Source organism: Macrobrachium rosenbergii, chromosome 16, assembly GCF_040412425.1.
Source record: "Macrobrachium rosenbergii isolate ZJJX-2024 chromosome 16, ASM4041242v1, whole genome shotgun sequence".
NCBI classification, from domain to species: domain Eukaryota; kingdom Metazoa; phylum Arthropoda; class Malacostraca; order Decapoda; family Palaemonidae; genus Macrobrachium; species Macrobrachium rosenbergii.
This window is the reverse complement of record NC_089756.1, coordinates 22204313-22220017: the sequence shown is the minus strand read 5'-3', so window position 1 is coordinate 22220017 and position 15705 is coordinate 22204313. Positions and strand designations below refer to the sequence as shown.

Below are 15705 nucleotides of genomic sequence, written 5' to 3'. Positions count from 1 at the left end.
GGAAGGAGGTTAAATATCTGTATATTCTTGCATTTATCAGAAATGTGATTGACATCATTCATGGACATTCTCTTAAAGGAAGAAAATGAAACATTGACATGTGACACTGGGCCCTTAAGGCAATTTAAACTGAACTTAGAATGAGATCACAGATCGAGGCTGCCCCTCACAGTGAGGAAGTTGTACTCATTTGAGAAGACAATTATACTCGGTTAATTTCCCATCAAAGCAATCGGCTAACTGTGCCTCTTTTTAAGGAATTGGACAGTCAAAACAAAAGGTTTATGTATACTGTACATGCACTATACTCTGGATGGATATGTTGTAAACCTATCTACAGTATTATTATTATTTTTTCTGTGTTAGAGATGTCTTTATATCATTTCATGTATACGGTATAAGAAATCTGCCTTAGATGGTTCTTATTCAGATGTGTATTAGCAGGAAGTGAATAGTTCTGGTCAGAGCTATTAAGGCAAGACTATTTACAGTAATTTCATAATTTTTTTGTATGAAAAAAAATGTGCAGGTTGCAACATTGAATTTATAGTTGTCATTTCTTTCATTACAGGTTATGTGAAGATTTCAGTATACTGTATTGTTCATCCTCGACATCAGCAGCCTTCAAGTGGGATTCATTATTCTTCTGTGGTTCATTATTGCTTATAACAAATCTTAATCAAGATATGACTTGTGCCTCAGGTTATGGACTGAATTTTGCCTTGTTTTCTTTTGCAGTGATCTGTGTGGAAATAACTAAAGGGTTATTCATTTGGGAGAAGTAAAGTAACATTGCTTACATGTTTTCCATACACATATGCACATACACACACCATTATTGTAAAAAGATGGGATTCTAATCTTTCCATAAAATCAGATGGTCTACATTGTAATAGAGTACTCGAACAAGATCATTGACTCACACTATTAAATTACTGGAACAGAGTAAAGTTAAAGAAGTTAAACAGCTAGGTGAGAAGAGACCAAAGGGAACTGATGAAGAGTGGGAGACAGAGAAATGCATCCTGGGCTGAAGGGACACCAAAGAGAATCTTGAGTACCATCTGTGTTGCACTGTGCCTAACTAATGCCTCCACTTTGAATTTTATTTTAAAAATCAAGCAAATTCTAAGGGGTTGGGAAATGACCCTGCTCACGGTCAGTCCCCAGATTTTTTGGGTTTCTCTGACTTAGTTCAGAGACCATGAGCCAGACTACTTCCCCGGAAACCGCCTCATCCCTATCCTCTTCTACCATGTCACGTGTCATCTCGGCAAATGATGCCCCATACTCCCTTTCCACTAGTTCATCTCTGATGGCTGCTTTACAACCATATGAACCACAGCGTGCCACCATAAAACAACGGAACACCACACCATCTCATCCTTCAAAAAATTGCCTTAAGATTCCAACTCCATCCTCTTCTACCTCCCTCAAAATGTCCTCCAGCACTCACCCTGCCCCTATGTTAACTCTCTTCAGTCCCCAGAAGTGGGACAAGTACTTTGTTATCCCTCCAACCACTCCTTATGCAAACAACACACTCCACTTTCAGGAGTTCCTGTAGAGACAGGTAGGCATGGTCAGGTTCCTAACAAGACGTGATCGCTCACATCTTGTTATGGTCGACATTGAGGCTCAGGTTTGAGCAGTGTCCAACCTGAAAGATTTGCAGGGTAATGCCTTCTCTACTACTCCACATCCTCACCTTAACAGCTGTACTGGAATGGTCAGTTGCTAGATTTCAGTTTTGTTATATTCGCAAATTTAACCTCTGCATTGTAATGACAATATTCATAGTAATATTTAACTATTATCAATAGTTTGCTATATAATTTTTTATTTTTAGTGGCTTGGTTTGGTTGCACCATTTTTACCCTCCTTTTCTTGACGACTTAAAGATGTCTTAGTTTGCATTGTGGTTAATCTAGACCTCTTATTTTGAGAAATATTTTAAACTAAGTTATCATAACACTTTAGTTCATATAATAAATGTAATATGTGTAAAGACTGGGTTGTATTGGCAGATGTCATGATATCTCGATGAGTTAAATTATGTCAAAAGTCGGTTCCATATCACTGGTGTTGAGGACTTGTCTTGTAGAGGCATGCATTCTAGGCTGGGGAATTGTGGGGCTGGGGGCTGACTTTCATGGAAAATCTATATAAAAATCATATTTCTAAAAGAATTCCTATCTTTTACTTAAAGATTTACTATTCCATATTTTTCCGCATAACGGAATGATCAAAATTACAAACAACTTATTTTATAAAAAAAAAAAAAAATTACAGCATAGATCAAGCAGCCATAATTTCACTAGAACAACAAGTTTTAAAACTGTAGAGGCAACTGTAAAAAAATCCAGTGAAAAACTATAATTTATCAATGTGAAATGATCCCCAACATTTGTTATTTACAAATGTATAGCACAAATGAATACGATCCAATTCATGTCATTCAATTGATCGAGAGAATCACTTTGAAAACCAAATTGCCAATTTTTTGTGTTAAACAAATTAACATAGTTTTTACATCAATAAAAGGTTTCAGTTTTCCCTGGCGTTTCCGTGAAGCCGGAGAACTTTAAATCAGTCAATATTCTTCCCGTGGTTTACAGCAAAAGACCTTAAGTGGATTAACTTATACCAGAGCCTGATATTGTTCGATGGCCCCATGATAGAAGTTTCAATTTCCTTACAAAAGCACCTCCTCAGAGTGCTGGTCAGTGAAACAATATCTGTTTATAACTTTATTACGAATCAAAGTGTCTTCTTCTCTCTAGGAAAGAGGTTGCTTCTTTTGATTTACAAATTTTCATACTGATACACAGCAATACATAAGAGACATAAAACACTAATCAGCAGTTTTTATATAAGTAACTTACCAAGTAATTACATTGCTGTAGTTTCTATTAACCAGCAGCTAAAAATTTTGAAATTTGCAGGTCGCGTCATTTTGTTTGGCTAGGTGACTAACCCCTCCCACTTTTGGGGTAAGAAAGGGACAACTAGCAAAAGGATTCAATTTGTTTCTGCCAGCTAATGGCTGTACACCAGCTTTTAGCAGCAGCTCTGATTTTAGAATTCGTCTTTCCTATTGATTTCTCATTTCGTGTTTGGTGAAGTATTCTTGCTTTGATAGCCTTTCGGCATTATTAGATAGAGTTAGACTCTGGTTTTTGCCGTTAATGTGACTTTCATTAATTCAACTTTACGTTGTTTACCGACTGTGACTTTAGTGGACTTGTTTGCCAAATGTCAGACGCGAAGTTCAACTAGCTTTAGGTATTGCAGCAAAGACTGCAATACATGTCTGACTAAGGAATCTTACGATTCCCATTCTATCTGCACGCATTGTAGGGGACAAGTTTGTTTAGTAGACTTATGATGTAATGAATGTATAGACTGGGACAGTAAGAAGTGAGAAAAGCGATGGCCAGACGGTTTAGTACGTCGTTAGCTAGTCAGGGATCTCCTGTTGATCATGACATTGATAATGCTCATGTCAAGATTGATGTTCCTGTTATTGCTGTTGATCCTGTACCCAGTTCTCCTTCTGTGCAACCCGCTCCTTTACCCGGCTCTCTCTCCTCCGAACCCAACACCGTTGCCAGCCTCGAGTGTAAAATCGATAAAAGGTTCGAATTGATTGTAGAATCTATTGCTCAATTAGCCTCATCAGTTAAGGCCCTTATGGACAATAAGAGTGATTTGTAGCGGCCTGTAGCGCTTAGTGCCAGTGCAGTGTCGGTGGAGCGCCCGATTGCGCCTAGTGTTAGTGATGTGTTGGTGGAGGAGGTGGCTGCCTGTCCCGCCGATTCTCCTAGGCAAAGGTCAGTGTCATACTCCCTTAAACCTGGGAGGAGTCAAACTGGTAGCCTAAGGGAGGTCGTTGGGGTCTGCCCATGGGTAGTTGCCCCCTCGGTTGGACCTGTCACTGAATCCAGGTTGCAACCAAGCGCCACTGGAAAGGCGTAATCTTGGACGTGCACCATCTTTCATCTAGCTCGAATGATTCTTCTCCCAGGTGCCAATGGTGTTTTGCAGATGAATCACGCCCTTTGAAAAGGCACGCTGGTGATGTGTCGCATTCTCCTCCAGTGCTGTGTAAGAAATTCAAAGAGCCTGTTCGCAATCCTCTTTCATCTTGCAGTCATTGGGACAGTCCGGAGCATTTTCATTCTGTTCCTCCCTTGGTGTATAGTCAGAGTGCAGCTTCCAAGTGTCCTGCTTCTCGAAAGCGCTCTTCGTCTAAAACATCTTCTTCTGAGCATCCTCTGGCTCCCGAACGCCCTGCAGTGTTGGAAGCTCCCTTGACTGCCAAGCGCCCGGTTTCTTCTGAGTGCCCGAAATCGTCTCACCGCTTATTGGGGCCTTCTCGTACTGCTGCATCAGAGCACCTGTCTTCTCTCAAGCATCATAGAGCACCGGTTTTCACCCATCCACTTAATGATTCATGGATCGCCAACTTAGATGAAGCTCCCTTTGGTGCCCAAACTCCCGTTGGCGCCAGAATGCCTGCTCTCTTCCATTCGCTGTGCTTCTGCTGCCGACGCTTTGACTCTTACTGCAGTGTATGTTCCTCGAGCAGTTGGGCGTTCTTCTGTGCCTCAGACTCCCGCACTTCAGGCTTTACCACCTTCTAGCAAGCAAGCACCCTCCGTGGTAGACCTGATTCAGAGCAAGCTCGACATCTTTTGAGCCTGTTAAAGAAGGCTCCGTCAACCCCCCAACCTACGGACGTAGCTTTGTCTCCAGTTTACTCAGACGAGGACGAAGAGGTTATTGCTCAAGACTCTCGCCCTTCAGCTTATGCATCGCTGCTAAGGTATCTTCTTGCTACCTTCCCAAATTGCTTTTCGCAAGCAGCTCCTTCTTTGCCCGTGTCAGCTTTTCTTATGGAGTCAGTGTCTTCCGATTCTTTGAGACTGCCCAAGTTAGTGCTTTCTTCTTCTGCTAAGAAAGCCTTCAGTGTTATTAAGGGATGGCTAGTGGAGAAGAGGGAACTAGATAGAGCCATCTTCAGCTTCCCTCCTCCTAGATTGTCTAAGAGGAGGCAGCTCTCTTATGCCACTGGGAAGCTCCTACTCGGGGAGTTTCTGCCTCCTCCCAGGGGACTTCTCCGGGCAGATCAATTTCTCTCGTAGATCTGCCTTTGCTTCAGCAAAGATCATGTTCAGTTCGACAGAGCGCTCACCTCTTCTTAAAAACTTGTTCAGTGTGTATGAAGTTTTGAGTTTTCTTGATTGGGCAGTAGGCTCTCTAGCCCGTAAGCTTAAGGACTGCCCGGCTATTTCTGAAAATAGTGCCTCTGATTGGCTGGGGGTCCTCTCATGTATTGATAAAGGGATCAGGGATGGTTCCCAGAAGTTAGCTTCCTTGTACACAATGGGAGTCTTAAAAAAGAGAACTGTGGTGTTCCTACACCTCTAAGGGAGCGACTCCCTCGAAGAAGTTGGCCCTTCTGTTTTCCCTGCTGGATCGCCATCACCTGTTCCCGCAGGCTACAGTTCTGGGAATTTCTTCGGATCTTCAGAAGAAGAATATGCAAGATCTTCTTGCCCAATCCTTTAGGCGGCCTAAAGAGATGCCCACTCATGCCTCCAGGACAGCCTCCCTGCTGCAGACTCGACCCTTTTGGGGCAGCAGACAAAGATCTTTTTCTAGATCCCGTTCTTCCGGCAGGTTCGTCTCCGGAGCCATTAAGAGATCCTCAGCCCATTCTGTCTCTCGTAAGTGAGAATTTCGTCCTCCAAACTTCTGTAGGAGCCAGGCTCCTCTTTTGGGAGAAGTGGAGGGGGTGGGGGCCGCCAGAGCCCTGGGTTGTCAGTGTACTGATGGAGGACTATTCTATCCCCTTCAAAGAAAAACTACCTTTAAGCAGCTCTCAAGTAACAATGTCAGCTTACTCCAAAGGCTTGAAGAAGTGTTTGGCCCTCTCAGAGGAAGTTGTTGCCCCTTCTCAAGAAGGGGGCGATAGAATTAGTAGAGAATGTGTGCTCCCTGGGGTTCTACAATCATCTTTTTGTGGTGCCCAAAGCTTCAGGGGGCTGGAGGCCCATCCTGGACGTCAGTGCATTGATTGTCTTTATACAAAAGACAAAGTTCAAGATGGAGACATATCGAACCGTCATGTCATCCATTCACCAGGGGGACTGGATGACATCAATAGACATGCAGGACGCATACTTCCACATCCCAATACATCGGGAGTTGAGGAAGTTTCTTAGGTTCGTGTTTTGGGAACAAAATGTTCCAGTTCCCAGCACTTTCAAGAGTTTACCAGAGTTCTCTCTCCCCTAGCGAAATGGCTACATTTGATGAGAATCAAGATCTCCCTTTACTTGGATGATTGGCTACTTCAGGCCCAATTGAAAGAGGAATGTTTGGAGGACCTTCAAAAGACTCTTCTCCCAGCCAAAGGAGCTAGGATTGGTGATCAACTTTCAGAAGTCTCAGTTGATTCCGACACAACGGATTCTTTATTTACGGATGATAATAGACTCTCAGAGTTTTAAGGTTTTTCCCTCACCGAAGAGAATAGAGTCTTGCCTCAGGATAGTTTGCATATTTCTTCTTCTGGACCAATGTTCCGCCAACGAATGTATGAGTCTTCTGGGGCACGTTATTGTCCATAGAACAATTCATACTCTTGGGCAGGCTTCATATGAGATTGCTCCAATTCTTCTTAAGAGTCAGCTGGAACAGGAAAAAATTCCCAGACTCTTTCGTGTTCCAAGTGACTCCAGAGATAAAAGAGGATCTGCGTTGGTGGAGCTTAGAAGGAAGGTTGTCGCAAGGGAAATCCCTCCTTCTGTTGAACCCCAACCTAGACTTCTTCTCAGATGCGTTGAACCTAGGTTGGGGAGCAAGGAAATTTCAGGGACCTGGTCCCCGGAACAAAGAGATTGGCATATAAATGTCAAGGAATTAAAGGCAGTTCATCTGGAGTTGCAATTCTTCAAAGAAGTGTGCAACAAGACTATCACAGTGCACTCCGACTACCTTGTCATATATCAAAAACCAAGGGGGGACAGACTCTTTCTCCCTTCACGAGACGGCAAGGGATTTTCTGCTTTGGGCAGAGCAATTTCAAGTCAAGCTTCTTACGTGCTTCATTCAAGGGAAGCTCAACTTTCTGGCGGACGAATTAAGTAGCCGGAAACAAGTGTTACCCACAGAGTGAGCTCTGGATCCTCAGGTTTGCTTGGATCTTTGAAAGTTATGGGGGACTCTGGTCATAGACCTGTTCGCGACTTCCAGAAACCATTGTCTCCCCCTGTTTTGCTCGCCAGTTCGAGATCCTTTAGCGTGGGCAACCAATGCCATGCTTCAGGACTGGTCAAACAATCACCTTTATGCTTTTCCCCCTTTCAGTATTATAAGACAGGTGATCAACAAATTCCAGACTCGCCAAAATCTGTCAGTGATCCTAGTGGCTCCCTTTTGGCCTACAAAGGAATGGTTCCCAGACCTCAACCTCCTTGCAGACTTTCCGAGGCTGCTACCTCAAAAACCTCATCTGCTAAAACAACTCCACTTCTGGCACTTTCATCAGGAGTTGTCTACTCTGACCCTGACAGGCTACAAACCATCAGGAAACTTCTTAGAAAGAAGGGTTTTCAAGATCGGCTTCGCAAGCTATTGCCAGTGCAGGTGGCAGTCGTCTGATAGACTATATTAAGCTAAGTGGACAATTTTTAGGGGGTGGTGCAGAAAGCGCAGTGTCGTCTTTTTAGACATCTATAACTGAAATAGCAGACTTTCTGCTATATCTTAAGACCGATAGAAACCTGTCATCCTCGACAATCAAGAGTTACAGGGCCATGTTAAGCTCTGTCTTCAGACACAGGGGAGTGGACCTTTCCTCTAATCAGGATTTATCTGATCTAATTAGATTGTTTGACACCATGAGACAGAAAGAGGTAGCAGTAGTGCCATGGAACCTGGACATGGTCTTTAAATGGTTGTCTGGGCCCCAATTTGAGCCTATACATTCAATTTCCCTAAGAAATCTAACTAGAAAGACCCTTTTTCTAGTTGCTTTAGCGACCACAAAACGAATCACTGAGGTCAGTGCAATAGACAAAAGAATGGGTTTTTCCCAAGGGAATGCTGTCTGCTCCTTCTCTTTGGGATTTCTAGCCAAGAACAAGTCCATTTCCAATCTGTGGCCTCATTCCTTTGCAATTAAAAGTTTGTCTAAGATTGTAGGCCCAATTGAGGAAGAGAGAGTATTGTGTCCTGTGAGAGTTCTAAGATTTTATCTTCACAGAACAAAGAAGATTCGTTGTCCTTCAAATGCCTTATAGTGTTCTGTTAAGAATCCATCTTGGCCACTTTCAAAGAACGCCCTGGAATTCTTCCTTAGAGACCTCATCTTGGAAGCCCATTCTTCAGTTGAAGATGAGGTTTTTCCATTGTGTAAAGTGAAGGCTTATGAAATTAGAGCTGTACCCACTTCATTGTGTTTTCAAGCGTAATTTGTCTCTATCCTCTATACTGCAAGCGACTATTTGGAAATGTAAGTCTGTCTTTGCAGGACATTATATGAAGGAAATTGAAACAGTTTACGATAATTGCAGTACTTTGAGTCCATTTTCGGTGGCTGGTGTGGTTTTGGGGGAAGAAGCATAGGAAGCATGCCTTCCTTCGCCTTGATTTGAGGTTGTTGAATTTTTAAAGGGAGCCTGGGGGTAGAGTGTACCGGAGTGCCCTCCAGTCCTTCGTGGTTGGGCAGTGGTTTTTAACTTTTTATGGTATTAGATGACGTTTATTTCATTGTCGTATTTTCTGTGCTGCGCCCTGGGCAGGGGCAACATTATCACCTTTGTCAGCAATTGGAATCATCCTTGCTACAAGGTACCCACTAATATAGTAGGCGAGCATCAGCTATACCGCAGCGCCACTATACGATAAGGCGAGCGCCAATAGAGGCAGTACCTTCCTGCAGCAGCTCCCTTATCAGGTAAGGTAACAGCAAGCATTTTTGATGCTAGCAATCTTTTCTATTCTCATGTTCATTACCATTACTAGTGTTTTGGGGCAAATTTGTTCATGCATCCCACCTCCTGTCAATGTGGGAATCAGCAATGTAATTACTTGGTAAGTTACTTATATAAAAATGACTTAAAATAAAGTTTTAAATATACTTACCAAGTAATTACATGATTGGAGGCCTCCCTCCTCCCCTCACATGAACATTATGGCATCAACAAATTGAATCCTTTTGCTAGTTGTTCCTCTCTTACCCCGAAAGTAGGTGGGTTTAGTCACCTAGCCAAACAAAACAGTGCGACCCGCGAACTTCAAAATTTTTAGCTGCCGGTTAACAGAAACTATAGCAATGTAATTATGTACTTGGTAAGTATATATGAAACTTTATTTGATCATAAAAATTTCATATTTCTACTGTAGAAATGCAGGAATTTTTGTCGGATATGACTCAGACAATGCTGCAAAATTCTCACAGTAAAATGATTACTGTGTATATTTTCTAGATCATCTCTCTGTATTAAATTTGTATTCACAATTGTTCATTCATCACCTTGTGTCCAAGGAGATCTCAGTATTTTCTTTGGGATTTTCATTACAAGCTAAAGTCAAGTCAATATCATGCACATTATTCTGAGGCTTCTTCCTCAATCAAGTTTCCTCATTCAAAAAATAATCTATACACGAGTGTTGGTAATCCTTGTCTATATTCAGATTAGGTCACACTCTGAATCATCACCAATGATTTTCAAGCCTTCTTTACTTTAATTCAGTTCAACATGTGTATAAATCATATTTATACTTGTTTCTTCTGGGAGTTCCCAAAATTTCATCCTGAAAACCAAGTTATTACATCATCAAACCTTCAAATTTCACTTGCTTTCTTACTTCTCCAATTTTTTCATTACCATCCAGACCATGCTACATGAAATCTGACACGCTGCATAATCACAATTACAGTTTTGATCCCTGAAACAGTGACACCATTAGGAGATATGCCATTACATGTACACTATGAGTTCCCAGTCATCCATCACCATCATAATGAGCAGTTCTTTCATGGCCGTCTTGTACGGATGTTTTTCTCGTCCTTTTCTTCCTCAGGCAACCCAAGTTCCTCCAGAAGGCCTTGAGATTCTCTATTGTCTCCTCCTGCATCAGGTTGAAGCACATGGCCACAAGGGCACTCCCCACCAGGAGGTAGACCGTGCAAATGATCTGTTGCGACTCCACCTCCTGATCGTCATTCTCGCCCTCTACAGTCTTTCCAGGAACCTGCAGGAGATATTCAGATGGAGAATTAGAGCTATTTATGCTTCATGACTGATTCATGTTAATGGTAATGTACACAACCCTATAATGAATTATCTGCATAATATATGAAGTTTCAGTGAACTGCACAGTTGTGAGCATGAGTATTTTGTTGGTTTTCATAAAATGTGGGATTACTTTTGTCACAGTAGAAACTCTGTTGGGCAGAATAAATTGACTTATCATTTGGCAGACCCGGTAGGGTTTGCTACACGCAGAGTGCCTTGCACTGTTCATTGCAGGTAAATTATTTCTTTCCATATACTTCCTTTAGTCTCTTCCTACCTAGTTGCCTGACTTTTTCAACTGTGCCTTATTACAATTTCCACCCCTCATTTCAGAATAAATTCTTGGGACCAGCTCTAAGGGAGGTCAGACTGTCATTTCATGATCTTTTCACTGTCATTTCACAATCTTTTCAATGTGTTATTCCTTAATTGCCATTTCAATAGTGACTATAACAGAAGAATTTAAACTTTTCTTTCTTAGGATAACACCGAAGAAAATGTCTAGAATGACAACAGTTTGTCCACATAATAAAGATCTATATGAAACCCTTCATCAGATGTATCAAGCTAGAAGCAGCCACATTTCTTTCCTGTGCTTAGACTTTCTCCCAGAATATTCCACTTAAATAGTTGAAGCATTACATACAAGCTAGATGTTTCTCTCAGATAACAGTTATCTGTTCCCTCTCTGCAGCACACGTGAAATGAATAACCTTGCTCTCCAAAATATGTGGACATGTTACCCAACTGGAGTAACTTACTCTAAAAAAGGCTGCAATATTTTTACCTGTTCCTGTTTCATTTAATTACTTGACAATGGGATACTGTACTACCATCTCTGGAACGTTGGATGTGTTGCATGAATGTTCCTAGAGAGTTGTTATCTATCCTAAGAGACTGTTCTTAAAGCCCATTTAACCTTGCACAGTTTACCTACTGTGGAAATAAAAGGTAACATTTCAAATTATACATACTAAATACAAGCAAGGGGGTTTGTCTCATTCTTCCTCTCCTAAATTATTTTACCCTTTTTCCCTCTCTGCCTTTGCAGCTTTTCCATCAAACATTGGGAACCCCTTCAGGGAGCTCTCTTGATTAAATTCTAAATGTAAAGCTAATTTTGGTTAGGACGGATGTTTGTCATTCCATATTTCTGCGTACCATAATCCACTGGAGTATATAGATCATGGAATTCTTAATGGCATTGGATTAGTTTTTGTCTATTATTTTGTTGAACAACCGGATAAATACATATTCATTATATTAATTGGCATTAATTGTTAAAAAGTATAATTTTATGTACATTTTATAAAAACAAAGCTGCCTTCTAATATTGTTTATGTATGTCAAGTGTGAAGCTGCTGTTGTGAGAGTAAAAATGAACACAAAAAAAAACAAGTCTCATATAAAAATTGTCTAGCCACCCACTCACCAAGTCTCCAAACCCTATGGTGCTGAGAGAGATGTACGAGAAATAGCAGGCATCCAGGACTGACCACCTCTCCCACTGCGCGAAGATAAGACCACCGATGCCGACATAGATCGCGATGACCAATAGGCACCACGTTATCGGGATCGTTCTCCGAGGGGAGGATTCGTCACTCTGCCCCTGCACAGAAGAAGAATACTTAATGTACTGTTTGACGAGCCGCTACAAAGTTTAAGCTTCTCTTTTCCGCCTTCTACTACTGTTTTTCCCCTATAATTCCTTCCGTCATCTGGTATTCTAATTACTGTTATGTCCTTATAACTCTTAGTCTCCTATATTGCCTTAACATAAAAAGGAACAATGATTGATATGTAAACTTTTATTTCCATACTGGTTAATTCAACCTCAAGAAATGCTTTACAGATAAAATATGACTTATAATGATGTTTTTGACGTAGTTTATGATAATGATTAGTGTTCCTGAAGTGTTATGATTAAGGGAAGATTGGAGGGTCAGAATTAATGTCCCTGAAGTGTTATGACTGAGTGAAGACTGGAGGGTCAGAATCAGTGTTCCTGAGGTATGATGATTGAGGGAAGATTGAGAGGTCAGAATCAGTGCTCCTGAAGTGTGTTGATTGAGGGAAGATTGGAGGGTTAAAATTAATGTCCCTGAGGTGTGATGATTGAGCAAAGATTGTTGGGTCAGAATTAGTGTTCCTGAGGTATGATGATCAAGGGAAGATTGGGAGGTCCGAATTAGGCTGAAGTGTGCTGATTGAGGGAAGATTGAGGGTCAGAATTAATGTCCCTTAGGTGTGATGGTTGATGGAAGATTGGAGGGTCAGAATTAGTGTTCCTGAGGTTTGATGACTGAGGGAAGATTGGAGGGTCAGAATTAATGTCCCTCAGGTGTGATGATTGAGGGAAGATTGGAGGGTCAGAATTAGTGTCCCTGAGGTGTGATGACTGAGGGAAGATTGGAGGGTCAGAATCAGTGTTCCTGAGGTGTGCTGATTGAGAGAAGATTAGAGGGTCAGAATTAATTTCCCTGATGTGTGCTGATTGGGGGGAGATTGGAAGGTCAGGATTAGTGTTCCTGAGGTGTGATGATTGAGGGAAGATTTGAGGGTCAGAATTAGTGTTCCTGAAGCATTATGATTGAGGGAAGATTGGAAGGTCAAAATTAGTGCTCCCAAAGTGTGAAGACTGAGGAAAGATTTGAGGGTCAGAATTAGTGTTCCTGAGGTGTGATGACTGAGGAAAGATTGGGTGGGTCAGAATTAGTGTTTCTGAGGTGTGATGATTGAGGGAAGATTGGCACGTCAGAATTAGTGTTCCGGAGGTGTGATGATTGAGGGATGATTGGAGGGCCAGAATTAATGCCCCTGTTCCTGAGGTGTGTTGATTGAGGGAAGGTTGGAGGGTCAGAACTAGTGTTCCCGAGGTGTGATGACTGAGGAAAGATTTAAGGGTCAGAATTAGTGTTCCTGAGGTGTGATGATTGAGGAAAGATTTGAGGGTCAGAATTAGTGTTCCTGAGTGTTATGATTGAGGGAAGATCAGAGGGTCAGAATTAGTGTTCCTGAGTGTTATGAATGAGGGAAGATCAGAGGGTCAGAATTAATGTCCCTGATGTGTGATGGTTGAGGGAAGATTGGAGGGTTAAGAATTAGTGTTCCTGAGGTGTGATGGTTGAGGGAAGATTGGAGGGTTCAGAGTTAGTGTTCCTGAGGTGTGATGGTTGAGGGAAGATTGTAGGGTTAAGAATTAGTGTTCATGAGGTGCGTTGATTGAGGGAAGACTGGAGGGTTAAGAATTAGTGTTCCCGAGGTATGATGATTGGGTGAAGATTGGGAGGTCAGAATTAGTGTTCCTGAGGTGTGATGATTGAGGGAAGATTGGAGGGCCAGAATGAATGTCCCAGAGGCGTGATGATTGAGGGAAGATTGGAGGTCGGAATTAATGTCCCTGAGGTGTGATGACTGAGGGGAGATTGGAGGGTCAGAATTAATGTCCCTGAGGTGTGATGATTGAGGGAAGATTGGAGGGTCAGAATTAATGTCCCTGAGGTGTGATGATTGAGGGAAGATTGGAGGGCCAGAATGAATGTCCCAGAGGCGTGATGATTGAGGGAAGATTGGAGGTCAGGTAATGTCCCTGGTGTGATGACTGAGGGAGATTGGAGGTCAGTCAATTAATGTCCCTGAGGTGTGATGATTGAGGGGGGAAGGTGGAGGTCAGAATTAATGTCCCTGAGGTGTGATGACTGAGGGAAGATTGGAGGGCCAGAATGAATGTCCCAGAGGCGTGATGATTGAGGGAAGATTGGAGGGTTGGAATTAATGTCCCTGAGGTGTGATGACTGAGGGAAGATTGGAGGGTCAGAATTAGTGTCCCTGAAGTGTGTTGATTGAGGGAAGATTGGAGGGTCAGAATTAATGTCCCTGAGGTGTGATGACTGTGGGAAAATTGGAGGATCAGAGACAATGTCCCTGAGGTGTGATGATTGACGGAAGATTGGAGGGTCAGAATTAATGTCCCTGAAGTGTGTTGATTGAGGGAAGATTGGAGGGTCAGAATTAATGTCCCTGAGGTGATGACTGTGGGAAGATTGGAAGGTCAGAATTAATGTCCCTGGGGTATGATGATTGAGGGAAGATTGGAGGGTCAGAATTAATGTCCCTGGGGTATGATGATTGAGGGAAGATTGGAGGATCAGAATTAATGTCCCTGAGGTGTGATGATTGAGGGAAGATTGGAGGGTCAGAATTAATGTCGCTGAACTGTGATGATTGAGGGAAGACTGGAGGGTCAGAATTAATGTCCCAGAGGTGTGATGACTGTGGGAAGATTGGTGGGTCAGAATTAATGTTCCTGAGGTGTGATGATTGAGGCAAGATTGGAGGGTCAGAGACTAACAGAGAGGACATAAACAAGGCTGCAAACTAATTTGACAGATGGACATCTCGAAGTAAGGGGCTCGGATTCTCGGGGAAGGGAAGGTCACGGGTGGCAATGAATTTTCTGAGAGTTGAAGCAGAACATCGACGGCTTATTATCTTTGTGGTTTTGCTTCTGTCTATCGCAGTACACAATTTTTTCAGTCTTATTAAATACCAAAAAATATTTAATATAACTTGATTTTAGCAATTTTTTCAAGTCTGAGACATAGTTTGGGCTAAAAAAATTATTACTAAAAATATTGGATATACCTTGATTAAAAAAAAAAAATTAATACTGAAAGAATACAGAATCAATCAATTTCTTGACAGACGTATAAGCGTCTCAACAGCGAATCTGGAGGAAACTGAAGTATGGTAAATTATGGTCTTCTTGAAGGAAAAGAAAAAAGGCAGAAAGTATCTAACCGAATCTCCCACTAACCTTAGATGTCCCACCAGCCTGACCATTCATCCGTATGTTTTGCGAGGCGGTCACAGGGCGTATGGTTCCACTGGCAGTCCTGTAGTAACCCAGTGACCCAATGTCGCATCTGGGGAAATTAAAAGAATGTGGGTTTCATGAAAAAAATCAACATTTAAGTACATTTTCAGATGAGAGACATTGATCATGAAACCTCGAATTCAATTTCTCTAAGAAAATTTCCACTCATCTGAATTTTCAGATCACATTGCACGAATAATGAAAGTGACAAAAGCTGATGATGTAACAGCAAAAATTCTTTTGATTTATCTAGAAATCAAAAGACAAAAATATTGTGCTCATGCATGACAAAAAAAAAAATCAGACGTGACACCTTAGTTACTGGTGGTCATTGGATATTAAACTCCCCAGCTAATGTTTAGAAAAGTAACACAATATTTATAAACAGACATTCTGCAAACCTCGCTATTATGTGCACTGAACTTCATTCTATAAAGTCAATAGCATTTAATATTATTATTGCAAAGAGCCTTTTATTAAATATTACATTGAAATGCTACTGTTTCTAATCATCAA

The 15705-nt window shown here is 41.8% G+C and overlaps 1 protein-coding gene across 4 annotated transcripts in view; it reads right to left on the bottom strand.

Annotated features, from left to right (window-relative positions):
• Window positions 1–9032: 9032 nt before the first annotated feature.
• The window catches only part of LOC136847176 (TWiK family of potassium channels protein 18-like), a 90451-nt gene continuing 83778 nt past the window's right edge, over window positions 9033–15705 (bottom strand). For all 4 annotated transcript variants that reach the window (XM_067118599.1, XM_067118598.1, XM_067118601.1 and 1 more), the window contains exons 5-7: window positions 15130–15238; window positions 11746–11922; window positions 9033–10269 (exon numbers count right to left, since the gene is read on the bottom strand). In XM_067118599.1, the coding sequence (XP_066974700.1) occupies window positions 10021–10269; window positions 11746–11922; window positions 15130–15238 (535 nt within the window). In that variant the 3' untranslated portion in view covers window positions 9033–10020. The remainder of the gene's footprint in view (window positions 10270–11745; window positions 11923–15129; window positions 15239–15705) is intronic.